Source organism: Nerophis lumbriciformis, linkage group LG25, assembly GCF_033978685.3.
Source record: "Nerophis lumbriciformis linkage group LG25, RoL_Nlum_v2.1, whole genome shotgun sequence".
NCBI lineage: Eukaryota > Metazoa > Chordata > Actinopteri > Syngnathiformes > Syngnathidae > Nerophis > Nerophis lumbriciformis.
In genome coordinates, this window is record NC_084572.2 from 8,385,678 (window position 1) to 8,412,732 (window position 27,055).

General features: G+C 29.7%; 2 protein-coding genes across 2 annotated transcripts in view; one reads left to right on the top strand and one right to left on the bottom strand.

Annotated features, from left to right (window-relative positions):
- The window catches only part of syn3 (synapsin III), a 300,701-nt gene that overhangs the window by 114,884 nt on the left and 158,762 nt on the right, over window positions 1–27,055 (top strand). Inside the window, exons 5-6 of the mRNA XM_061983633.1 lie at window positions 15,405–15,561; window positions 20,949–21,038. Coding sequence (XP_061839617.1) covers window positions 15,405–15,561; window positions 20,949–21,038 — 247 coding nt within the window. The remainder of the gene's footprint in view (window positions 1–15,404; window positions 15,562–20,948; window positions 21,039–27,055) is intronic.
- LOC133621543 (metalloproteinase inhibitor 3) overlaps window positions 22,200–27,055 on the bottom strand; it is a 43,880-nt gene continuing 39,024 nt past the window's right edge. Inside the window, exon 5 of the mRNA XM_061983632.1 lies at window positions 22,200–25,861. Coding sequence (XP_061839616.1) covers window positions 25,664–25,861 — 198 coding nt within the window. The 3' untranslated portion in view covers window positions 22,200–25,663. The remainder of the gene's footprint in view (window positions 25,862–27,055) is intronic.

Genomic DNA, 27,055 nt, shown 5'->3' on the forward strand with positions numbered 1-27,055 from the left:
TTATAAAAATACCGAAATTCTAAGTTTTTCTTGTGAAATTCCAACTGATTTTTCACAAAAAGCTTTTGTCTTTTGTCATCATTTTACTCAAAAAATGTCACTGTTTTACAAGAACAAAAAAACTGGCAATATTCTGACAAAAATCAGGCAAAATGATGACAAAAGTCATCATTTTGCCAGGTAAAATCCCGATTATTATTAAAATGTTGCCCACATTTTTAAGTTTTCTTATAAAATTGTGACTTTTCTCAAGTAAAATTACGACTCTTTTCATAAAATTGCCAAAATGTTAAGCTTTTTTTGTAAAATTGCGACTGTTATTGAATAAAAATTCCAACTTGTATCATAATATCGCACAAATGTTCCGTTTTTCTTGTAACATTTTGACTTGCGTTGAGTAAAATTACGACTTTTATTATAAAAATGCCGAAATTCTAAGTTTTTCTTGTGAAATTCCAACTGATTTTTCACAAAAAGCTTTTGTCTTTTGTCATCATTTTGCCAAGCAAAATTCCCATTATTATTATAATATTGCCAAAAGTTTTAAGTTTTCTTATAAAATTGTGACTTTTGTCGAGTAAAATGACGACTCTTTTCATAAAATTGCCAACATTTTCAGCTTTTATTGTAAAACTGCGATGCTATTGAGTAAAATTCCAACTTTTATCATAATTTTGCACAAATGTTCAGTTTTTCTTGTAACATTTTGACTTGTGGTAAGTAAAATTACGACTTTTATTATAATACTGCCAAAATTCTAATTTTCTTTTCAAATTCCAACTGATTTTTCACAAAAAGCTTTTGTCTTTTGTCATAATTTTGCCAGGTAAAATCCCGATTATTATTAAAATATTGCCCACATTTTTAAGTTTTCTTATAAAATTGTGACTTTTCTCAAGTAAAATTACGACTCTTTTCATAAAATTGCCAAAATGTTAAGCTTTTTTTGTAAAATTGCGACTGTTATTGAATAAAAATTCCAACTTTTATCATAATATCGCACAAATGTTCCGTTTTTCTTGTAACATTTTGACTTGCGTTGAGTAAAATGACGACTTTTATTATAAAAATGCCGAAATTCTAAGTTTTTCTTGTGAAATTCCAACTGATTTTTCACAAAAAGCTTTTGTCTTTTGTCATCATTTTGCCAAGCAAAATTCCCATTATTACTATAATATTGCCAAAAGTTTGAAGTTTTCTTATAAAATTGTGACTTTTGTCGAGTAAAATGACGACTCTTTTCATAAAATTGCCAACATTTTCAGCTTTTCTTGTAAAATTGCAATGCTATTGAGTAAAATTCCAACTTTTATCATAATTTTGCACAAATGTTCAGTTTTTCTTGTAACATTTTGACTTGTGGTAAGTAAAATGACGACTTTTATTATAATACTGCCAAAATTCTAATTTTCTTTTCAAATTCCAACTGATTTTTCACAAAAAGCTTTTGTCTTTTGTCATCATTTTGCCAGTTAAAATCCAGATTATTATTAAAATATTGCCCACATTTTTAAGTTTTCTTATAAAATTGTGACTTTTCTCAAGTAAAATTACGACTCTTTTCATAAAATTGCCAAAATGTTAAGCTTTTTTTGTAAAATTGCGACTGTTATTGAATAAAAATTCCAACTTTTATCATAATATCGCACAAATGTTCCGTTTTTCTTGTAACATTTTGACTTGCGTTGAGTAAAATGACGACTTTTATTATAAAAATGCCGAAATTCTAAGTTTTTCTTGTGAAATTCCAACTGATTTTTCACAAAAAGCTTTTGTCTTTTGTCATCATTTTGCCAAGCAAAATTCCCATTATTATTATAATATTGCCAAAAATTTTAAGTTTTCTTATAAAATTGGGACTTTTGTCGAGTAAAATGATGACTCTTTTCCTAAAATTGCCAACATTTTCAGCTTTTCTTGTAAAATTGCGATGCTATTGAGTAAAATTCCAACTTTTATCATAATTTTGCACAAATGTTCAGTTTTTCTTGTAACATTTTGACTTGTGGTAAGTAAAATGACGACTTTTATTATAATACTGCCAAAATTCTAATTTTCTTTTCAAATTCCAACTGATTTTTCACAAAAAGCTTTTGTCTTTTGTCATCATTTTGCCAGGTAAAATCCAGATTATTATTAAAATATTGCCCACATTTTTAAGTTTTCTTATAAAATTGTGACTTTTCTCAAGTAAAATTACGACTCTTTTCATAAAATTGCCAAAATGTTAAGCTGTTTTTGTAAAATTGCGACTGTTATTGACTAAAAATTCCAACTTTTATCATAATATCGCACAAATGTTCCGTTTTTCTTGTAACATTTTGACTTGCGTTGAGTAAAATGACGACTTTTATTATAAAAATGCCGAAATTCTAAGTTTTTCTTGTGAAATTCCAACTGATTTTTCACAAAAAGCTTTTGTCTTTTGTCATCATTTTGCCAAGCAAAATTCCCATTATTATTATAATATTGCCAAAAGTTTTAAGTTTTCTTATAAAATTGTGACTTTTGTCGAGTAAAATGACGACTCTTTTCATAAAATTGCCAACATTTTCAGCTTTTATTGTAAAACTGCGATGCTATTGAGTAAAATTCCAACTTTTATCATAATATTGCACACATGTTCAGTTTTTCTTGTAACATTTTGACTTGTGGTAAGTAAAATTACGACTTTTATTATAATACTGCCAAAATTCAAATTTTCTTTTCAAATTCCAACTGATTTTTCACAAAAAGCTTTTGTCTTTTGTCATCATTTTGCCAGGTAAAATCCAGATTATTATTAAAATATTGCCCACATTTTTAAGTTTTCTCATAAAATTGTGACTTTTCTCAACTAAAATTACGACTCTTTTCATAAAATTGCCAAAATGTTAAGCTTTTTTTTGTAAAATTGCGACAGTTATTGACTAAAATTCCAACATTTATCATAATATTGCACAAATGTTCAGTTTTTCTTGCAACATTTTGACTTGTGTTGAGTAAAATGACGACTTTTATTATAAAAATGCCGAAATTCTAAGTTTTTCTTGTGAAATTCCAACTGATTTTTCACAAAAAGCTTTTGTCTTTTGTCATCATTTTGCCAAGCAAAATTCCCATTATTACTATAATATTGCCAAAAGTTTTAAGTTTTCTTATAAAATTGTGACTTTTGTCGAGTAAAATGACGACTCTTTTCATAAAATTGCCAACATTTTAACCTTTATTGTAAAATTGCGATGCTATTGAGTAAAATTCCAACTTTTATCATAATTTTGCACAAATGTCCAGTTTTTCTTGTAACATTTTGACTTGTGGTAAGTAAAATGACGACTTTTATTATAATACTGCCAAAATTCTAATTTTCTTTTCAAATTCCAACTGATTTTTCACAAAAAGCTTTTGTCTTTTGTCATCATTTTGCCAGTTAAAATCCAGATTATTATTAAAATATTGCCCACATTTTTAAGTTTTCTTATAAAATTGTGACTTTTCTCAAGTAAAATTACGACTCTTTTCATAAAATTGCCAAAATGTTAAGCTTTTTTTGTAAAATTGCGACTGTTATTGAATAAAAATTCCAACTTTTATCATAATATCACACAAATGTTCCGTTTTTCTTGTAACATTTTGACTTGCGTTGAGTAAAATGACGACTTTTATTATAAAAATGCCGAAATTCTAAATTTTTCTTGTGAAATTCCAACTGATTTTTCACAAAAAGCTTTTGTCTTTTGTCATCATTTTGCCAAGCAAAATTCCCGTTGTTATTATAATATTGCCAAAAGTTTTAAGTTTTCTTATAAAATTGTGACTTTTGTCGAGTAAAATGACGACTTTTTACATAAAATTGCCAACATTTTCAGCTTTTCTTGTAAAATTGCGATGCTATTGAGTAAAATTCCAACTTTTATCATCATTTTGCACAAATGTTCAGTTTTTCTTGTAACATTTTGACTTGTGGTAAGTAAAATTACGACTTTTATTATAATACTGCCAAAATTCTAATTTTCTTTTCAAATTCCAACTGATTTTTCACAAAAAGCTTTTGTTTTTTGTCATCATTTTGCCAAGTAAAATTCCCATTATTATTAAAATATTGCCAACATTTTAACGTTTTCTTATAACATTGTGACTTTCGTCGAGTAAAATTCCAACTTTTATCATAATATCACACAAATGTTCAGTTTTTCTTGTAACATTTTGACTTGCGTTGAGTAAAATGACGACTTTTATTATAAAAATGTTGAAATTCTAAGTTTTACTTGTGAAATTGTGACCTTTTTCTTGTGAAATTCCAACTCATTTTTAACAACAAGCTTTTTTATATGTGCATAGTATGTATATATTATTAATGTTGTAAATACACTTCTTTATATATCTAGAAAGGCTGGTCCTAAAGAGGGAGGCATTTTTCTCAGGTCTCAAGAAGGTAACAAATACAAGAACGTGTGTGTGTGTGTGTGTGTGTGTGTGTGTGTGTGTGTGTGTGTGTGTGTGTGTGTGTGTGTGTGTGTGTGTGTGTGTGTGTGTGTGTGTGTGCGTGTTGCCTTCATGGCCTTGATGGCGCTCCGGTCCCGAGTGGAGGCCAAGAACAAAGTGTCTCTCTGGTAGAATGTGGTAGAACGTGGCCAAGTCCTCAAAGGCAAACAAAAGACAATTTTTTGGTGTGGCTGCGAGCGACCCACTGGTCAGAAGTCTTGCACTTTAACACGGTTATGTACGGTGATGGTGTTGCAGGCCGGGCTGACCTCGGATCTCTGTCTGGACGAGTGCGTCAGCAAACTTTTACCGCTTTTTTTTTCTTTCTTTTTTTTTTTGCGCACTTGACATGAGGGTGAATCTTTGGGCACCTACAAAAGCCAAAAGCAGCCTTCATATTGCACCACACATTTTCCAATGTCTGGACTACAGGCAGGCCAGTCTAGTACCCGCACTCTTTTACTATGAAACCACGCTGTTGTAACACGCGGCTTGGCATCGTCTTGCTGAAATAAGCAGGGGCGTCCATGGTAACGTTGCTTGGATGGCAACAAATGTTGCTTCAAAACCTGTATGTACCTTTCAGCATTAATGGTGCCTTCACAGATGTGTAAGTTACCCATGTCTTGGCCACTAATACACCCCCATACCATCACACATGCTGCCTTTTACACTTTGCGCCTATAAACCATATTACATATTGTTATGGAGGTGTCTGTTACTACATTATGTATATACTTGCAGTGTGTATATTCTACATATTACATATTGTTATGAAGGTGTCTGTTACTACATTATAGTGTATATATACTTGCAGTGTGTATATTGTACATATTACATATTGTTATGAAGGTGTCTGTTACTACATAATATATATACTTGCAGTGTGGATATTGTACATATTACATATTGTTATGAAGGTGTCTGTTACTACATTATATATATACTTGCAGGGTGTATGTTCTACATATTACATATTGTTATGAAGGTGTCTGTTACTACATTATATATATACTTGCAGGGTGTATATTCTACATATTACATATTGTTATGTCCACTTTAAAAAGATGGCTTTCTTGTCACTGTCAGGCTTGTCCCTGACAGTTTGACTGTGTTTTAGTTTTTCCTCTGCGTTTGTCTTAGTTTTCTGTCAGCGCTTTTTATTTTGTCTTCTATTCCTGATTGTCTCCCTGAGTGCTGCTTCCCCTCAGCTGTGGCTGATTGGCACCTGGCCACACCTGGTGTCAATCAGCCAGCTGCTATTTAAACCTGCCTTCCCCTCCAGTCAGTGCTGGATTGTTGTCATTGTCATTACTACCTGTCTTAACACTTGTCGTTGTAGCTCTGTCTACTTTTGTTTCACTCTGCTCATGTCCTAGTTCCTTCGTGTCACAGTAAGTGTTTTTGTTTCTTGTCCAAAGTTAACCTCTGTGCTATTTTAGTTCATAACCAAGTTTGTTCTCCGCCTTGTGCGCGCCTTTTGTTGTTACCCTTTTGTTTGTTGTTTTGCCTTAGTGTTTAATTAAATCATGTTTTCTCACACAATGCCTTCCGCCTTCTCTGCATCTTGGGGTTCGGCACCTACAAACTCTGACAGTCACGTTGCCGGAACATTCAATGGTTGTTTTCACGTTGTCCTTCTATGAAAGCGGCACACATGAAACTGAAACCTGCCGCTAAGCTGCTATGAGCTCGTCCAGCAGCTGTCAGTCTTGTGATGGTCTCGTGGCTTAGCTCCGCCCCCCTCACCACCACTCGCCAAAGTCACCTTTTTCCTGTCCTTGCCTGGAGGTGCAGTGAGCCACGTATGAGAAGTTAGTGTCCTCCCACTCCCACTGGTTGCAACTGGTTGATTAATTTGTCTCCTTTTATACCACGTCGACAGTATTGTTCACTTGAAATGTGCACATGAAAGTTAATTCATTCATTCAGCTGCTCTTTTACACCCTGGGAGGAGTCTGGGCTTGTTGCATCACAACAACAAACCTTGCTGCAGTAGAACTAGTAACCTTTTCAAATGATGCTGACAATTTTTATTGAAAGAAATTCAGTGTTTTAAAATTCAGTGTATAAAAAATTCTGTGTAAATGTTTTTTAATTAAGCTGACAATTTTCATTTAAATAAATTCAGTGTTTTAAAATTCAGTGTGTGAAAAAATCAGTGTAAAAAATAATCATTGTACACAAATTCTGTGTAAAGAAAAAATCAAATTATGCTGCCAATTTTCACGTAAAAAAATCAGTGTTAAAAAAATTCAAATTATGCTCACAATTTTTATTGAAATAAATTATGTTTTAAAATTCAGTGTATAACGAAAAAGTGTAAAAAAAAAAATTCATTGTATACAAATTCAGTGTTAAAAAACAAAAACAATTATGCGGACAATTTTCATATTAAAAAATCTGTGTTTTAAAATTCACTGTAAAAAAAATTCAGTGTGTAAAATTTTGTGTAAAAAAATTCAGTGTATAGAAATTATGCGTAAAACAATTGAGTGGATACAAATTCAAAAATATGTATTACATAAAAATTCAGTGAAAAAAATACAAGCTATAAAGACAATTTTCATTTTTTTTAAATTCAGTGTATAAAAAATTAATTGTAAGAAAATTCAGTGTATACAAATTCAGTGTAAAATTTTTTATATAAATATTCAGTGTAAAAAACGTATATACAACTTCTGTTTAAAAATAAATAAATGATGCTGACAATTTTTAATGAAAAAAAATAAATTCAGTGTCTTAAAATTCAGTGTAAAATAATTCAGTGTATATGAATTCACTGTAAATTAAAATTTTGTAAAAAAAAATCTAATTATGCTGGTAATTTTCATTCAAAAAATTCAGTGTAAAAAATAAATCAGTGTTAAAAAAAATTCAGTGCATGCAGATTCACTGTAAAAAGACTAAGTGTAAAAAAATATTGGATACAAATTCTGTGTAAAAAAAAATCGAATTACGCTGACAGTTCTCCATAGAAAAATTCAGTGTAAAAAAATTCAAATTATGCTCACAATTTTTATTGAAATAAATTATGTTTTAAAATTCAGTGTATAACGAAAAAGTGTAAAAAAAAAAATTCATTGTATACAAATTCAGTGTTAAAAAACAAAAACAATTATGCTGACAATTTTCATATTAAAAAATCTGTGTTTTAAAATTCACTGTAAAAAAAATTCAGTGTGTAAATTTTTGTGTAAAAAAATTCAGTGTATAGAAATTATGCGTAAAACAATTGTGTATGAAAATGAGTGGATACAAATTCAAAAATATGTATTACATAAAAATTCAGTGAAAAAAATACAAACTATAAAGACAATTTTCATTTTTTTAAATTCAGTGTATAAAAAATTAATTGTAAGAAAATTCAGTGTATACAAATTCAGTGTAAAAAAAAAAATTATATAAATATTCAGTGTAAAAAATGTATATACAACTTCTGTTTAAAAATAAATAAATGATGCTGACAATTTTTAATGAAAAAAAATAAATTAAGTGTCTTAAAATTCAGTGTAAAATAATTCAGTGTTTATGAATTCACTGTAAATAAAATTTTTGTAAAAAAAAAAAAAAATCTAATTATGCTGGTAATTTTAATTCAAAAATGCAGTGTAAAAAATAAATCAGTGTTAAAAAAATTCAGTGCATGCAGATTCACTGTATAAAGACTAAGTGTAAAAAAAATATTGGATACAAATTCTGTGTAAAAAAAAATTGAATTATGCTGACAGTTCTCCAATAAAAAAAATTCAGTGTAAAAAAATTGAAATTACGCTGACAATTTTCATTGAAAAAATTCAGTGTTTTGAATTCAGTGTATAAAAAAGCAGTGTACAAAAATTAATTGTATCCAAATTAAGTGTAAAAAAATTAATAAAAATAAATTATGCTGACAATTTTCATATAAAAAAATCAGTGTTTTAAAATTCAGTGTGTAAAAATCAGTGTAAAAAAATTCTAATCATGCGGACAATTTTCATTGAAATACATTTAAAATTCAGGGTATGAAAAAATCAGTGTAAAAATTCATTGAAAACAAATTCTGTGTAAAAAAAGATAAATCAAATTATGCTGACAATTTTCACGTAAAAAAATTGTTTTAAAATTCAGTGTAAAAAAATTCTAATTATGCGGACAATTTTCATTGAAATAAATTCAGTGTTTTAAAATTCAGTGTATAAAAAAATCAGTGTAAACAAATTCATTGTACACAAATTCTGTGTAAAAAAAATCTAATTATGCTGACAATCTTCATTGAAAATATTCTGTGTTAAAAAATGCAGTGTATAGAAATTATGTGTAGAACAATTGTGTATGAAAATTCAGTGGATACAAATTCAGTGTAAAAAAATACAAGCTATACTGACAATTTTCTTTAAAAAAAATTCAGTATATAAAAAATTAATTGTAAGAAAATTCAGTGTATACGAATTGTGTAAAAAAATATTGCATAAAAATTCAGTGTAAAAAACATTGTATACAACTTCCATTTTAAAAAAATTTAAATTATGCTGACAATTTTTATTGAAAAACATTCAGTGTTTTAAAATGCAACGTATAAAAATTCAGTGTATACAAATTCACCGTAAAAACAATTATTGTAAAAATCTAATTATGCTGACAATTTTTATTGAAAAAAATTCAGTGGTTTAAAAATCAGTGTATAAAAATATTTGTAAAAAAACCCATTTGTGTGTAGAAATTCAGTGAATACAAATTCAGTGTCAAAAAATGTATCACATAAAAATTCAGTGTAAAAAAAATTCAGACGCAGCCAATGAGGTGTCAAGGTCAAACCAGACAAGCTGGAATTTTAAAACACTACATTTTTATATGCTGAATTTTAAAACACAGAATTTTTTTTTCTGGTAAAATTGTCAGCATAATTTCATGTCAATAAAGATCAAACAAAAAAAAACAGTATAAAAGAATAAATAAAAAATGGTAATAAAGACACAAAGGAACCTCCATACTTGGAAGTAAACAATGAGGGAGGACTAGAGAAGAAACCCTAATACCATCCTTGCAGTCTGAGGGCTTTTGGTGCAGCAGAAGTGTATTCATCATGCAATCAGTGCAGAAGGATTACATGTTAAATGACCAATGATGTGCACATCCACCTCCCATTTTCTTAATATGGCACTTTCTGGAAGGATTAATCTGCCCCGTCTTTGGTTACCCCAGGTGACCCTCCTGGATCAGCCCGGACACCTGAAACTACACACAAGTTCATCTTGTTACGCAGAAAATAAATCCCCTGCTTCCTAAGGGGCCCCTGGTGCTGGGATGCAAGCCTACAGGGGCTCCTGGTGCTGGGATGCAAGCCTACAGGGGCTCCTGGTGCTGGGGCGCAAGCCTACAGGGGCCCCTGGTGCTGGGATGCAAGCCTACAGGGGCTCCTGGTGCTGGGATGCAAGCCTACAGGGGCCGGGAGGACTTGCAGCATCACCAACATAAATACAAATGGCTAATTCTCTCAACACTCATTTCCCTCCTTTGCCACCAGTCCACCCAGATTGTTGGGGTCTAAGGTCTTAGATAATGGGAGGTGACTAGAAGTGACCTCTAACAATTGATTCGAAACAATAGGAATACTAGAGCTGGAGAGTCATGGTCGCCCTCCTCACATGCTTTTGTCCATGAGCCTTAAATAGGTCAATAAATAATTCATAACATTCTTTTTAATTCTTAATTATTTTTTGGGCAATGACAGTTTAAAAATAGTAATAATAATAAAAAATCCCACTAAAATTGTTGGGGTATCCACAAGTGCCCCACTGATAAAAGTGTTGAAAATAAGTCATGCATTATTTATTTTGACTTTTAACGGTTCAGTCTCTCAATTCTAGGTTTTTGTATTTTTATTGTTTTTTTTTTTCTTTTTGTCAAAGAAAGCTTTTTTTTAATTATTATTTAGCAAACACACAAAATATGCAATATTTCCCCCCCCCAAAAATTCAAAGTTTAAAATTCAGTGTAAAATAATTCAGTGTTTATGAATTCACTGTAAATAACAATCTTGTAAAAAAAAAAATCTAATTATGCTGGTAATTTTAATTAAAAAATTCAGTGTAAAAAATAAATCAGTGTTAAAAAAATTCAGTGCATGCAGATTCACTGTAAAAAGACTAAATGTAAAAAAAATATTGGACACAAATTCTGTGTAAAAAAAATCGAATTATGCTGACAGTTCTCCAATAAAAAAATTCTGTGTAAAAAAATTCAAATTATGCTGACAATTTTCATTGAAAACATTCAGTGTTTTGAATTCAGTGTATAAAAAAGCAGTGTACAAAAATTAATTGTATCCAAATTAAGTGTAAAAAAATAAATAAATTATGCTGACAATTTTCATATAAAAAAAAAATCAGTGTTTTAATAAAAAATCCCACTAAAATTGTTGGGGTATCCACAAGTGCCCCACTGATAAAAGTGTTGAAAATAAGTCATGCATTATTTATTTTGACTTTTAACGCTTCAGTCTCTCAATTCTAGGTTTTTATATTTTTATTGTTTGTTTTTTTTCTTTTTGTCAAAGAAAGCTTTTTTTTTTATTATTTAGCAAACACACAAAATATGCAATCTTTCCCCCCCCCAAAAAATTCAAAGTAGAATATTTGTAAATGGAGGTTTAAATACTGTCGGTCAATAAATCATAACATTGATTTTGATTCATTATTATTATTATTATTATTATTTTTTAGCAATGACAGTTTAAAAAAACTAAATAAATAAAAAATCCCACAAAGTTTTGGGGATCCAAAAGTGTTGAAAATAAGTCATACATTCTTTATTTTTTTACTTGTATCGCTTCAGTCTCTCAATTCTAGGTATTTATATTTTTATTGTTTTTTTGTTGGGGTTTTTTTGTCAAAAAAAGCTTTTTTTTTTAAATTATTATTTAGCAAACACACAAAATATGCAATATTTCACCCCCCAAAAAAATTCAAAGTAGAATATTTGATTGAAGTAATTTGAGCTTTAAAAAATGTTGGTCAATAAATCATAACATTGATTTTGATTAATTATTATTATTATTATTATTATTTTAGCAATGACAGTTTAAAAAAAATAAATTAAAAAATCCCACTAAAAGTTTTGGGGGATCCAAAAGTGTTGAAAAGAAGTCACAAATTATTTATTTTTACTTTTATCGTTTCAGTCTCTCAATCAACTTCACAGATCTATCCGTCGATTATAGTTTTTATATTTTCATTGGTTTTTTTGTTTTTTGTCAAAGAAAACTCAAAGTAGAATATTTGATTGAAGTAATGAGAGCTTTAAATACTGTCTGTCAATAAATCATAACATTGATTTTGATTCATTATTATTATTATTATTTTTTTTTAGCAATGACAGTTTAAAAAAAAAAAAATCCCACTAAAAGTTTTGGGGATCCAAAAGTGTTGAAAATAAGTAATACTTTATTTATTTTTTACTTGTATCGCTTCAGTCTCTCAATTCTAGGTTTTTATATTTTTATTGTTTTTTGTTGGGGTTTTTTTGTCAAAGAAAGCTTTTTTTTAAATTTATTTTTATTTAGCAAACACAGAAAACTTACGTTGTCAAAGAAAACTTAGTTTTTTTTGTGTAGCAAGCACACAAAATATGCAATATTTCCCCCCATAATTTTTTTTAATGTGGAATATTTGATTTATGTAAAAGGAGCTTTAAATACTGTTGGTCAATAAATCATAACATTGATTTTGAATCTTTTTTTTTAAATTTTTTTTTAGCAATGACAGTTTAAAAAAAAAAATCCCACAAGTGTTGAAAATAGGTCATACATTATTTATTTTTACTTTTAACACTTCAGTCTCTCAATCAACTTCACATCTATCCGCGATTATAGTTTTTATATTTTCTATGTTTTTTTTAACTTTTTGTCAAATAAAACTTTTTTTTTTTAATGTAGCAAACACACAAAATATGCAACATTCCCCCCACCAAAAAAAATTGAAAGTGGAATATTTGATTGAAGTAATTGGAGCTTAAAATACTGTCGGTCAATAAATCAGAACATTGATTTTGATTAATTATTTAAAAAAATTTTTTTTTAGCAATGACTGTAAAAAAATAAAAATAAATTAAAAAATTCCCAATAAAAGTTTTGAGGGATTCAAAAGTGTTGAAAATAAGTCATACATTATTTATTTTTGCTTTTAACGCTTCAGTCTCTCAATCAACTTCAGAACTATCCGTAGTTTACAGGTTTTTATATTTTCATTGTATTTTTTTACTTTTTGTCAAAGAAAGCTTTGTATTTTGACATGGCTAACACACAAAATATGCAATAATTTCAATCACAACCAGGCTGCTTGATTGATAATGTGGAGAATTAATATATTGTTGATATTCTTTCATGCTTTAGTATAACATTGCATTGTGTGATCATGCTACTGGTGCTTTTCCACACTGGAGATGTTGGTGTGGCCGATATATTTCTGTTACCTTATTATCTGTTGTTGAATTCCATTATTGGTCCTTGAGTGTCCAGCGTCTGCACAAACATGATGAACACAATCACATATTGCTGGCTATTTTGGCCAAACAGCTCCATTTTTCTTTCATCTGACCACAGAACTTTCCTCCAGAAGGTCTTATCTTTGTCCATGTGATGTCAGATGAAACCAAAATGGAGCTGTTTGGCTACAATACCCAGCAATATGTTTGGAGGAGAAAAGGTAGGGTTAGGGTTAGGGTTAAGATTAGGGTTAAGGTTAGGGTTAGGGTTAGAGTAAAAATTTAAAAAAAAAAAAGTAAAAAAATGTAAAAATTTTTAAAAATCAAAAAAATTTAAACAATTTTTTTTTTAAATTAAAAAATAATTTTTTTTTTTTTATTTTTTTTTTTAATTACATTTAAAAAAAATAAAAAAAAATATTTTTTTTAAATTTTTTAAGAAATAAAAAAAAAATTTAACAAAAATTTAAACAATTAAAAAAATTTTTTTTTTTTTTTTTTTTTTAATTTTCAAGGTAAAATTTTTTTTTCAAGGTTAAAAATGATTTTCAAGGTAAACAAATTATTTTCAAGGTAAAAAAAAATTTTCAAGGTAAAATTTTTTTTGCAAGGTACATTTTTTTTTTCAAGGTAAACAATGATTTTCAAGGTAAAAAAAAATGTTCAAGGTAAAAAAAAATTTTCAAGGTTAAAAATGATTTTCAAGGTAAATAAATGATTTTCAAGGTAAAAAAAAAATTTCAAGGTAAATTTTTTTTTACGAGGTTAAAAATGATTTTCAAATTTTTTAAATTTTTTTAATTTTTTTTAAATGTTTTTAAATTTATTTTTTATTTTTAATTTTTTTAATTTTTTTTAATTTGTAAATTTTTTTTAACTTTTTTAAAAATGTTTTTTTTTTTTTTTTTTTTTTTTTTTTTTTTTTAATTTTTTAATTTTTTAAATTTTTTAAATTTTTTAAATTTTTTAAATTTTTTAAATTTTTTAATTTTTTTCAAATTTTAAAAAAATTTTTTTAAATTTTTTTAATTTTTTTAAAACAATTTAAAACAATTTTAATTTTTTTTAATTTTTTAAAACAATTTTAACAATTAACATTTTTTTTTAGGGTTAGGGTTAGGGTTAAGATTAGGGTTAGGGTTAGGGTTAAGATTAGGGTTAGGGTTAGGGTTAGGGTTAAGATTAGGGTTAGGGTTAGGGTTAGGGTAAAAAAAAAATTAAAAAGTTAAAAAAAGTTAAAAGTTAAAAAAAAAGTTTAAAAAAGTTTAAAAAAAGTTTAAAAAAGTAAAAAAATATTACAACATTTTAAAAAATATTTTAAAAAAATTTTTAAAAATTAAAATTTTGAAAAAAAATTAAAATTTTGAAAAAAAAAACAAAACATTTTTTTTTTTTTTTTTAAATTTTGAAAAAAATAAAAAAAATACAACATAGTAGTATCAACTAGATACGCTCCTGTACTTGGTATCATTACAGTGGATGTCAGGTGTAGATCCACCCATGCCGTTTGTTTACATTGTGACACCGGTGAGCTATTGTATCCTCCTACGGTGTGTAGTGACCTACTCAGTGGCCTAGTGGTTAGAGTGTCTGCGAGTTCAAACCCCGAGTCATACCAAAGACTATAAAAATGGGAGCCATTACCTCCGTGCTTGGCACTCAGCATCAAGGCTTGGAATTGGGGGTTGAATCACCAAAAATTAATCCCGGGCGCGGCCACCGCTGCTGCCCACTGCTCCCCTCACCTCCCAGGGGGTGATCAAGGGTGATGGGTCAAATGCAGAGGACAAATTTCACCACACCGAGTGTGTGTGTGACAATCATTGGTACTTTAACTTTAACTTAGTGAAGCATGTTTAGCCACTGATATTGATTCTTGTACGAAACTTACTTTATTTGTCGCCATGGAGACCAGGATTAGTGATTTAAAAGTAGCTAAAACACTATTTATCTTTAGTTTTTAGACCAAAATGCGTCCATTCTGATTCATTAGTACTAGTACTGGACTAGTACCGTCCAACCCTAGTTTCTACGCTACATTGGAGTTTGAATCTCACAGGAAAAAACTGGACCTGTGCCTAAGGGACTTCCTTCTATCCCTTGGACATGTGTGAGGGTTTAAAGGAGACCCCCAGGTACCCCACAGGTCCCTTGGCCCTCAGCCCACAGCCATCAGTTGAGGTTGTGTTAATTGGACCGATAGAGACCACAGCTGTAGGTCCAGATGTGGTGTGTTGACGTGACCCCCCGTGGTGTAGACATGAGGCAACATCTGTGTGGGACAGAAAGACTTTAGGACAAGGATGGACTAAAGAGTACGTTAGAGACTGACCCATATGGGTTTTTCAGGGCTGGTACTGATTAGTAGTATGGATGTGAAGCTTTAGGCTCCACACCATTCCATTCTTGGGGGTAATACAGAATGTTAGTCAAGTCCAGCCGGTGATGGATTCCCACGTCCGTGTCTGCATGTGCAGGTCCGTCAAACCCGACTTTGTCCTGATCCGCCAGCATGCCTACTCCATGATCCCAGGAGAGGACTTCAGGAACCTGGTCATCGGCTTGCATTTTGGCGGCGTGCCGGGTGTCAACTCTCTCTTCTCCATCTACAACTTCTGCAGCAAGCCTTGGGTGGTAAGTCCATTACTCCATTACTATGACCACACCCATCCTCCCCCCGCCTCAGACTGATTTATGTGCTCTTTAAAACAGATCTGGAACACCTGTCTTGTCTTTCTGGCTAATTAGCAGCAATCTTAGTCTTGCTGCTCCTTCAGGTCCAGCTGGCCTTTTCCGTTTGTTTTAATGGACTTTGTATTAAAGAGAACTGCACTGTTGTTGGACTATCATCCACAATCATGTTAGTGCTTGTAAACACTCCATAATAGTGCTTGTAAACACTACATAATAGTGCTCATAAACACTACATAATAGTGCTTGTAAACACTACATAATAGTGCTTGTAAACACTACATAATAGTGCTTGTAAACACTACATAATAGTGCTTGTAAACACTACATAATAGTGCTTGTAAACACTACATAATAGTGCTTGTAAACACTACATAATAGTGCTTGTAAACACTACATAATAGTGCTTGTAAACACTACATAATAGTACTTGTAAACACTACATAATAGTACTTGTAAACACTACATAATAGTGCTTGTAAACACTACATAACAGTGCTTGTAAACACTACATAATAGTGCTTGTAAACACTACATAATAGTGCTTGTAAACACTACATAACAGTGCTTGTAAACACTACATAATAGTGCTTGTAAACACTACATAATAGTGTTTGTAAACACTACATAATAGTACTTGTAAATACTACATAATAGTGCTTGTAAACACTACATAATAGTGTTTGTAAACACTACATAATAGTGCTTGTAAACACTACATAATAGTGCTTGTAAACACTACATAATAGTGCTTGTAAATACTACATAATAGTGCTTGTAAACACTACATAATAGTGCTTGTAAACACTACATAATAGTGCTTGTAAACACTACATAATAGTGCTTGTAAACACTACATAATAGTGCATGTAAACACTACATAACAGTGCTTGTAAATACTACATAATAGTACTTGTAAATACTACATAATAGTGCTTGTAAACACTACATAACAGTGCTTGTAAATACTACATAATAGTGCTTGTAAACACTACATAATAGTGCATGTAAACACTACATAACAGTGCTTGTAAATACTACATAATAGTGCTTGTAAACACTACATAACAGTGCTTGTAAATACTACATAATAGTGCTTGTAAATACTACATAATAGTACTTGTAAATACTACATAATAGTGCTTGTAAACACTACATAATAGTGCTTGTAAATACTACATAATAGTGCTTGTAAACACTACATAATAGTGCTTGTAAACACTACATAATAGTGCTTGTAAACACTACATAATAGTGCTTGTAAACACTACATAATAGTACTTGTAAACACTACATAATAGTGCTTGTAAACACTACATAATAGTGCTTGTAAACACTACATAATAGTGCTTGTAAACACTACATAATAGTACTTGTAAACACTACATAATAGTGCTTGTAAACACTACATAATAGTGCTTGTAAACACTACATAATAGTGCTTGTAAACACTACATAATAGTGCTTGTAAACACTACATAACAGTGCTTGTAAATACTACATAATAGTGCTTGTAAATACTACATAATAGTACTTGTAAATACTACATAATAGTGCTTGTAAACACTACATAATAGTGCTTGTAAATACTACATAATAGTGCTTGTAAACACTACATAATAGTGCTTGTAAACACTACATAATAGTGCTTGTATACACTACATAATAATGCTTGTAAACACTACATAATAGTGCTTGTAAATACTACATAATAGTACTTGTAAACACTACATAATAGTACTTGTAAACACTACATAATAGTGCTTGTAAACACTACATAATAGTGCTTGTAAACACTACATAATAGTGCTTGTAAACACTACATAATAGTGCTTGTAAACACTACATAATAGTGCTTGTAAACACTACATAATAGTGCTTGTAAACACTACATAATAGTGCTTGTAAACACAACATAATAGTGCTTGTAAACACTACATAATAGTGCTTGTAAACACTACATAATAGTGCTTGTAAACACAACATAACAGTGCTTGTAAATACTACATAATAGTGCTTGTAAATACTACATAATAGTACTTGTAAATACTACATAATAGTGCTTGTAAACACTACATAATAGTCCTTGTAAATACTACATAATAGTGCTTGTAAACACTACATAATAGTGCTTGTAAATACTACATAATAGTGCTTGTAAACACTACATAATAGTGCTTGTATACACTACATAATAGTGCTTGTAAACACTACATAATAGTGCTTGTAAACACTACATAATAGTGCTTGTAAACACTACATAATAGTGCTTGTAAACACTACATAATAGTGCTTGTAAACACTACATAATAGTGCTTGTAAACACTACATAATAGTGCTTGTAAACACTACATAATAGTGCTTGTAAACACTACATAATAGTGCTTGTAAACACTACATAATAGTACTTGTAAACACTACATAATAGTACTTGTAAACACTACATAATAGTGCTTGTAAACACTACATAATAGTACTTGTTAATACTACATAATAGTGCTTGTAAACACTAAATAATAGTGCTTGTATACACTACATAATAGTGCTTGTAAACACTACATAATAGTGGTGGAAATACTACATAATAGTGCTTGTAAACACTACATAATAGTGCTTGTAAACACTACATAATAGTACTTGTAAACACTACATAATAGTGCTTGTAAATACTACATAATAGTGCTTGTAAACACTACATAATAGTGCTTGTAAACAGTACATAATAGTATTTGTAAACACTACATAATAGTACTTGTAAACACTACATAATAGTGCTTTTAAATACTACATAATAGTGCTTGTAAACACTACATAATAGTGCTTGTGAATACTACATAATAGTACTTGTAAACACTACATAATAGTACTTGTAAACACTACATAATAGTGCTTGTAAACACTACATAATAGTGCTTGTAAACACTACATAATAGTACTTGTAAACACTACATAATAGTGCTTGTAAACACTACATAATAGTGCTTGTAAACACTACATAATAGTACTTGTAAACACTACATAATAGTGCTTGTAAATACTACATAATAGTGCTTGTAAACACTACATAATAGTGCTTGTAAATACTACATAATAGTACTTGTAAATACTACATAATAGTGCTTGTAAATACTACATAATAGTGCTTGTAAATACTACATAATAGTGCTTGTAAACACTACATAATAGTGCTTGTAAACACTACATAATAGTGCTTGTAAACACTACATAATAGTGCTTGTAAATACTACATAATAGTGCTTGTAAACACTACATAATAGTGCTTGTAAACACTACATAATAGTACTTGTAAATACTACATAATAGTGCTTGTAAACACTACATAATAGTACTTGTAAATACTACATAATAGTGCTTGTAAACACTACATAATAGTGCTTGTAAACACTACATAATAGTGCTTGTAAACACTACATAATAGTGCTTGTAAATACTACATAATAGTGCTTGTAAACACTACATAATAGTGCTTGTAAACACTACATAATAGTACTTGTAAATACTACATAATAGTGCTTGTAAACACTACATAATAGTACTTGTAAATACTACATAATAGTGCTTGTAAACACTACATAATAGTACTTGTAAATACTACATAATAGTGCTTGTAAACACTACATAATAGTGCTTGTAAACACTACATAATAGTGCTTGTAAACACTACATAATAGTACTTGTAAACACTACATAATAGTGCTTGTAAACACTACATAATAGTGCTTGTAAACACTACATAATAGTACTTGTAAACACTACATAATAGTGCTTGTAAATACTACATAATAGTGCTTGTAAACACTACATAATAGTGCTTGTAAATACTACATAATAGTACTTGTAAATACTACATAATAGTGCTTGTAAATACTACATAATAGTGCTTGTAAATACTACATAATAGTGCTTGTAAACACTACATAATAGTGCTTGTAAACACTACATAATAGTGCTTGTAAACACTACATAATAGTGGTGGAAATACTACATAATAGTGCTTGTAAACACTACATAATAGTGCTTGTAAACACTACATAATAGTACTTGTAAACACTACATAATAGTGCTTGTAAATACTACATAATAGTGCTTGTAAACACTACATAATAGTGCTTGTAAATACTACATAATAGTGCTTGTAAATACTACATAATAGTGCTTGTAAATACTACATAATATTGCTTGTAAACACTACATAATAGTGCTTGTAAACACTACATAATAGTGCTTGTAAACTCTACATAATAGTGCTTGTAAACACTACATAATAGTGCTTGTAAATACTACATAATAGTGCTTGTAAACACTACATAATAGTGCTTGTAAATACTACATAATAGTGCTTGTAAACACTACATAATAGTGCTTGTAAACACTACATAATAGTGCTTGTAAACACTACATAATAGTGCTTGTAAACACTACATAATAGTGCTTGTAAATACTACATAATAGTGCTTGTAAACACTACATAATAGTGCTTGTAAACACTACATAATAGTACTTGTAAATACTACATAATAGTGCTTGTAAACACTACATAATGGTACTTGTAAATACTACATAATAGTGCTTGTAAACACTACATAATAGTGCTTGTAAACACTACATAATAGTGCTTGTAAACACTACATAATAGTGCTTGTAAATACTACATAATAGTGCTTGTAAACACTACATAATAGTGCTTGTAAACACTACATAATAGTACTTGTAAATACTACATAATAGTGCTTGTAAACACTACATAATAGTACTTGTAAATACTACATAATAGTGCTTGTAAACACTACATAATAGTACTTGTAAATACTACATAATAGTGCTTGTAAACACTACATAATAGTACTTGTTAATACTACATAATAGTGCTTGTAAACACTACATAATAGTGCTTGTAAATACTACATAATAGTGCTTGTAAACACTACATAATAGTGCTTGTAAACACTACATAATAGTACTTGTAAACGCTAGCAGGAGCAAGCTAACAATGAAGACAATGTGAGTCGCTCTATTCCGCCTATAAAGCTCGCTAACAACATTTTATATCCATGCTGTGAGTATATATGTAGTATCTAGTAACGTTCATAATAACATTTGCTCATTTTAAGCATACAGACGCATCACAAAAATTCGCTTTTACCTTCAACAACACAAGACTACCAATCCAATACCAAGATGACTAATGTGTCCGTAAACATTTATGTATACTGTAACTATTAGGCTGTCGGTTTGCTTTTAGCATCTTTATTGCGCAGAATGTTTTCAATGTTTTGCCAGAAAGAGACAAAGTTGCGTTTGTCTCGCAGTTTTCTCAGATGATCAAGCTCTACCACGCCCTGGGCGCTGAGAAGTTCCCCCTGAACGAGCAGACCTTCTATGCCAGCCACATGCAGATGGTGAGTGCTTCTTTTCTCCACCAAACACCAACAAAAAGAAGGAAAAAAAAAGCACACATTTATTCAATATTTAATATAAAAATATAAAATTGTACACGCTTCATTGGATGGTTTCATTAAGATGAGATTTGAGACATCATATGTACACACACATGAAGAAAGAGCCTCATCACCACCATTTAGGACAATCTCTCATCATCAGGCTTGAGTTTTCTCATACAACTGTTTGACGTGATGGCTGCGCTCTTCCTCCCTCACGTCAATGTCATGGAATGAAGCGAAGATGAATACGGTGACAATATTGTTACTTTCATAGACTGCAAGTGTCCATTTGACATGAAGGAAATAGAAAACATCTCACTGTGAGCTGAAACCTCCGCATATATAATCAATATATAATCAATACATCATTGATTGGTTGGCTTGTGACCAGAAAAGTTAGACTCACACACCGAAGAAACACAATATTCAACTTGCAGATGCAGTTGATGTATTTTTATGTTTAATATATATATATATATATATATATATATATATATATATATATATATATATACATACATATATATATGTTTTATTTATTTATTATTAAACATATATATATACATATATATATATATATATATATATATATATTAAACATATATATGTTTAATATATATATATATGTGTATATATTAAACATATGTATGTATAATATATGTGTATATATATATATAGTCCTATATCTATATATATATATATATATATATATATATATATATATATATATATATATATGTATATATGACTATATATATGCATATACTATACATATATGTTTAATATATACACACACATATATATATATATATTATATTATACATATATATGTATAATATGTATAAATATATATATATATATATATATATATATTATACATATATATGTATAATATATACTGTATATATGTGTGCGTGTGTGTATGTATATGTATATTTGCATCCACAGCAAACCGAGCGTCTTCTTTTCTGTAGCTTATGTACAATATAAAATAAAATAAAATAAAACCATCTCTAGACAACAGGAGCTTTTAAAAAAAAAAAGATGATTTTAAGCCAAAATAGGAGCCATCATTTACTTATAGCAGGGGTGTCCAATGTACGATCCGGGGGCCATTTGCAGCGAATTTTTTTAACCGCCCGCAACATATTCTAAAAATACTATAAAAGTCGGAAAAAAAGAGCAAAAAAGGTGAAATGTAACGAGAAAAAGTCGCAATGTTGACTCTAATAACACAAAACTGCCATGCATGTTTGTTTTTTTCCTCTTTAAAACTGTCATTGTTCTAAAAATAATAATGCATCAAAATTAATGTTGTTATGAATTATTGACATATTTAAGGCTCTAATTGTTTTGTACATCAAATATTCCACTTTGAAATATTTTGTAGGGGGAAATATTGTGTATTGTGTGTGTTTATCATAAAAAAACAAGGTTTTCTTTGACAAAAAGGGCAAAAAACAAACAAAAGTATAATAAAAACTTGTAATGGATGGATAAATCTAAAGTTGATCTGGAGACTTACGTGTTAAAAGTGAGAAAAATTAAGTATGATTTACTTTTAACACTTTTACGAGTGGGACCCTTTTGGATCCTCAATCATTTTAGTGGGCCTTTTAAAAAAATATTAAAAAAAACAAAAAAAAACTGTCATTGTTCAAAAAATTATGAATTATTGATCTATTAAAGGCTCCAATTACTCCACATCAAATACTCCATTTTGGAATTTTTTGTAGGGAAAATATTGTATATTTTGTGTGTTTTCTTTGACAAAAAGGGCAAAAAACAAACAAAAATCTGATAAAAAGTGGTAATCGATGGATAGATCTAAAGTAAATAAAATAAGTGATTCATACTTTATTTTTAACAATTTTATGAGTAAGGCCTTTTGGATCCCCAATTATTTTAGTGATTTTTTTTTTTTTAAACGGTCATCGCTCAAAAAATAATAATGAAATAAAATCAATGATATTATGAATTATTTATCTATTTAATGCTCCGATTACTTTGGGAAATATTGCATATGTTGCGTTTTTGGCATAAAAAAACAATGTTTTTATTGACAAAAAGGGCATAAAGCAAATAGGTATGACTTTTTTGCTAAAACAATAAGGAATTAATATTAGTATTGTTATGAATTATTGATCTATTCAATGCTCCAATTACTTCTCATCAAATATTACACTTTGAATTTTTTCTGGCGTGTTTTTTTGTGTGTTTACCATAAAAAAAAAAAATTGTCTTTGACAAAAATGATATAAACAAAACAAATACAAAATAATAAAAACTTAAAATTGATCTAGAGACTTAAGTGTTAAAAGTAAAAAAATAAAGTATGATTTATTTTCCGCACTTTTAAAAGTGGGGCCCTTTCGGATCCCCAATAATTTTTGAGGTTTTTTTTTTTTTTTTAACTATCATTGCTCAAAAAATAAAAAATAATCAACAATTAATTGTTATTATTTATCTATTTAATGTTTCAATTACTTTACATCCAAAATTCAATTTTGACATTTTTGGGGTGGAAAATATTACATATTTTGTGTTTTTGCCATACAAAATTTTCTATGACAAAATAGGCATAAAACAAACAAATAAAAAATTATAAAAACGTATCATTGATGGATACATCTGAAATGAATTTAGAGACTTAAGTGTTTAAAGTAAAAAAATAAAGTATGATTTATTTTTACCACTTTTAAGAGTGAGGCCCTTTTGGATCCACAATCATTTCAGTGGGTTATTTTGTTTAGAAAGCTTGTTGCTCAAAAAATAATAATGAATCAAAATCATTGTTGTTATGAATTATTGTTCTATTAAATAATCTAATTGTTTCATATTCCACTTTCAAATTTTTTCGGTCTGCTTTTTGTGTGTTTACCATGAAGAAACTTCAATTTTATATGACAAAAATAGTATAAAACAAACATAACAATAAGAAAAACCTATAATTGATGGATAAATCTAAAATGGATCGAGAGACTTAAGTGTTAAACGTAAAAAAATTAAAAAAATATGCTTTTGGAGGATGAACACTTTTAAGAGTGAGGCCCTTTTGGATCCCCAATCATTTTAGTGGGATTTTTTTAAACTATCATTGCTCAAAAAAAAAAAAAAAAGAATAAAATCAGTGTTGTTATGAATAATTGTCTTATTAAATAATCAAATTGTTTCACATCAAATATTCCACTTTCAATTTTTTTTAAGGGAAAAAGTGAATTTTTTGTGTGTTTTTGCAATAAAAAAACAAAAAGGACATAAAACATTTATTTTATTTTTATTTTTTTAACTTTATATCAACATACCCACCTGATGTTGATGTAGAGAATCAAGAGTCAAATCATTATAATAATAAAAAACAGCATTTAAATAATCTAATTGTTTCATATTCCACTTTCAAATTTTTTCGGTCTGCTTTTTGTGTGTTTACCATAAAGAAACTTCAATTTTATATGACAAAAATAGTATAAAACAAACAAATAACAATAAGAAAAACCTATAATTGATGGATAAATCTAAAATGGATCGAGAGACTTAAGTGTTAAAAGTTTAAAAAAAAAAAAATATGCTTTTGGAGGATGAACACTTTTAAGAGTGAGGCCCTTTTGGATCCCCAATCATTTTAGTGGGATTTTTTTAAACTATCATTGCTCAAAAAAAAAGAAGAATAAAATCAGTGTTGTTATGAATAATTGTCTTATTAAATAATCAAATTGTTTCACATCAAATATTCCACTTTCAATTTTTTTAAGGGAAAAAGTGAATTTTTTTTGTGTTTTTGCAATAAAAAAAACAAAAAGGACATAAAACATTTATTTTATTTTTATTTGTTTAACTTTATATCAACATACCCACCTGATGTTGATGTAGAGAATCAAGCGTCAAATCATTATAATAATAAAAAACAAAATTTTTAAACGGAGACCCTTAAGGGTCCCCAGGACCAAACTTGAGGGGAGCCCTAGAGACTAAAAAATAAATAAATATATATATATATACATACCGTATTTTTCGGACTATAAGTCGCAGTTTTTTTTCATAGTTTGGCCGGGCTCCAGTGCGATTTATATATGTTTTTTTCCTTCTTTATTATGGCAGGTGCGACTTATACTCCGAAAAATACGGTATATGTACATATATATATATATATATATATTGGTTTAGAAAATGACAAATATGAAAATGGCCCCCGCACGTTTTGATTTTTTCAGTCGTGAAAAAGTTTGGACACCCCTGTCACATGACCTGTAAAGCTTCTGCCTTGGTGCACTTAATGAGCATCATAGAGGGCTGGATGCTGCTGGCTGATTGGTCGGATGAGGTTGCGATCGAAGTCGTACATTCTTTTCAGCCTTTGCAGGAATATTGGATGTTGAATTGAGGAATATTGGATGTCTAATTGAGGAATATTGGATGTCTAATTGAGGAATATTGGATGTCTAATTGAGGAATATTGGATGTGTAATTGAGCGCTAAATCATTCCATCAGAAGTGCGAGCAAACAGGCACTGCAACGCATTTCTTGTCCTTTGTCGCCCTTGACTGGGGGTGCTACTGTGGGGGCCAGGGGGAGTCAGGGGCCCTCAGGGGTCGGTGGTGTTGACGGCGGTTTTGTCGCGGGCGCTCATGCCGCGGTGCCAGCTGCAGTAGCCCTCCTTCTGCTTGCTGCAGAAGTAGTGGCGGGACTGGTGGCCCGGGTGGCCAAAGTGGGACAACATGTCCGTCCACAGGCACTCGCTCTTGGACGTCACGAAGCAGGGCAGGTAGTGGCAGGGCTTGATCTGCACGCACACACACACACACACACACACACACACACACACACACACACACACACACACACACACACACACACACACACACACACACACACACACACACACACACACACACAGCCATGAATAAAAGTGCATATTAATCCATCACAATCCTTATGTAAGACAAGAACACATGTTTTTCTATTGTTATGCATTCTAAGTCGTAACATACGGCGAGTAAGAGGTGGCTAACAATGCTGATAACGGAAGTGCTCTAAGCCCTCTTAAAAAAAAACACCCATTTATATCTTGTGACCTGAATATTAACAAGTATTAGCAATATTGTTATTATAAGTGCTAACTCAGACAAACTATTTTTTGACAAAAAAGCAGATTTAAAGGAGAACTGCACTATTTTTTTGGAAATGTTCCTATCACTTACAATCCTTATATAGGACAAGAACACACGTCTTAATTTTCTATGCATTCTAAGTCGTAAAATATAGCAAGTAAGAGGCGGCTAACAAACAGATAATTAAATGACACTATTCTGCCCATAAAGTTGTCTAAAACATGTAAAAAATGCCAACAATACTCCATTGATATGTCGTGACCTGAATATGAACAAGTATTAGCAATATTGTTATTATAAGTGATAACACAGACAAACTATTTTTAGACGCATGTTTGTCAACAAGCAGATTTGAAGTGAAACTGCACTTTTTATTATTACAAAGTGCACAGTCCTTATGTAAGACAAAAAACACGTGTGTTTTTCTTTTCTTCATGCATTCTAAATCGTAAAGAATTGTTAGCAAAAGTCAGCAAACATTGAACTCCATTCTTGAGGCCAAAAAGTTAAAGTAAATGTAAAAAGTGCCAACAATACTCCATTTACATGTCGTGGCCTGAATATTAACAAGTATTAGCAATATTGTTATTATAAGTGCTAACTCAGACAAACTATTTTTTGACAAAAAAGCAGATTTAAAGGAGAACTGCACTATTTTTTTGGAAATGTTCCTATCATTTACAATCCTTATATAGGACAAGAACACACGTCTTAATTGTCTATGCATTCTAAGTCGTAAAATATAGCAAGTAAGAGGCGGCTAACAAACAGATAATGAAATGACACTATTCTGCCCATAAAGTTGTCTAAAACATGTAAAAAATGCCAACAATACTCCATTGATATGTCGTGACCTGAATATTAAC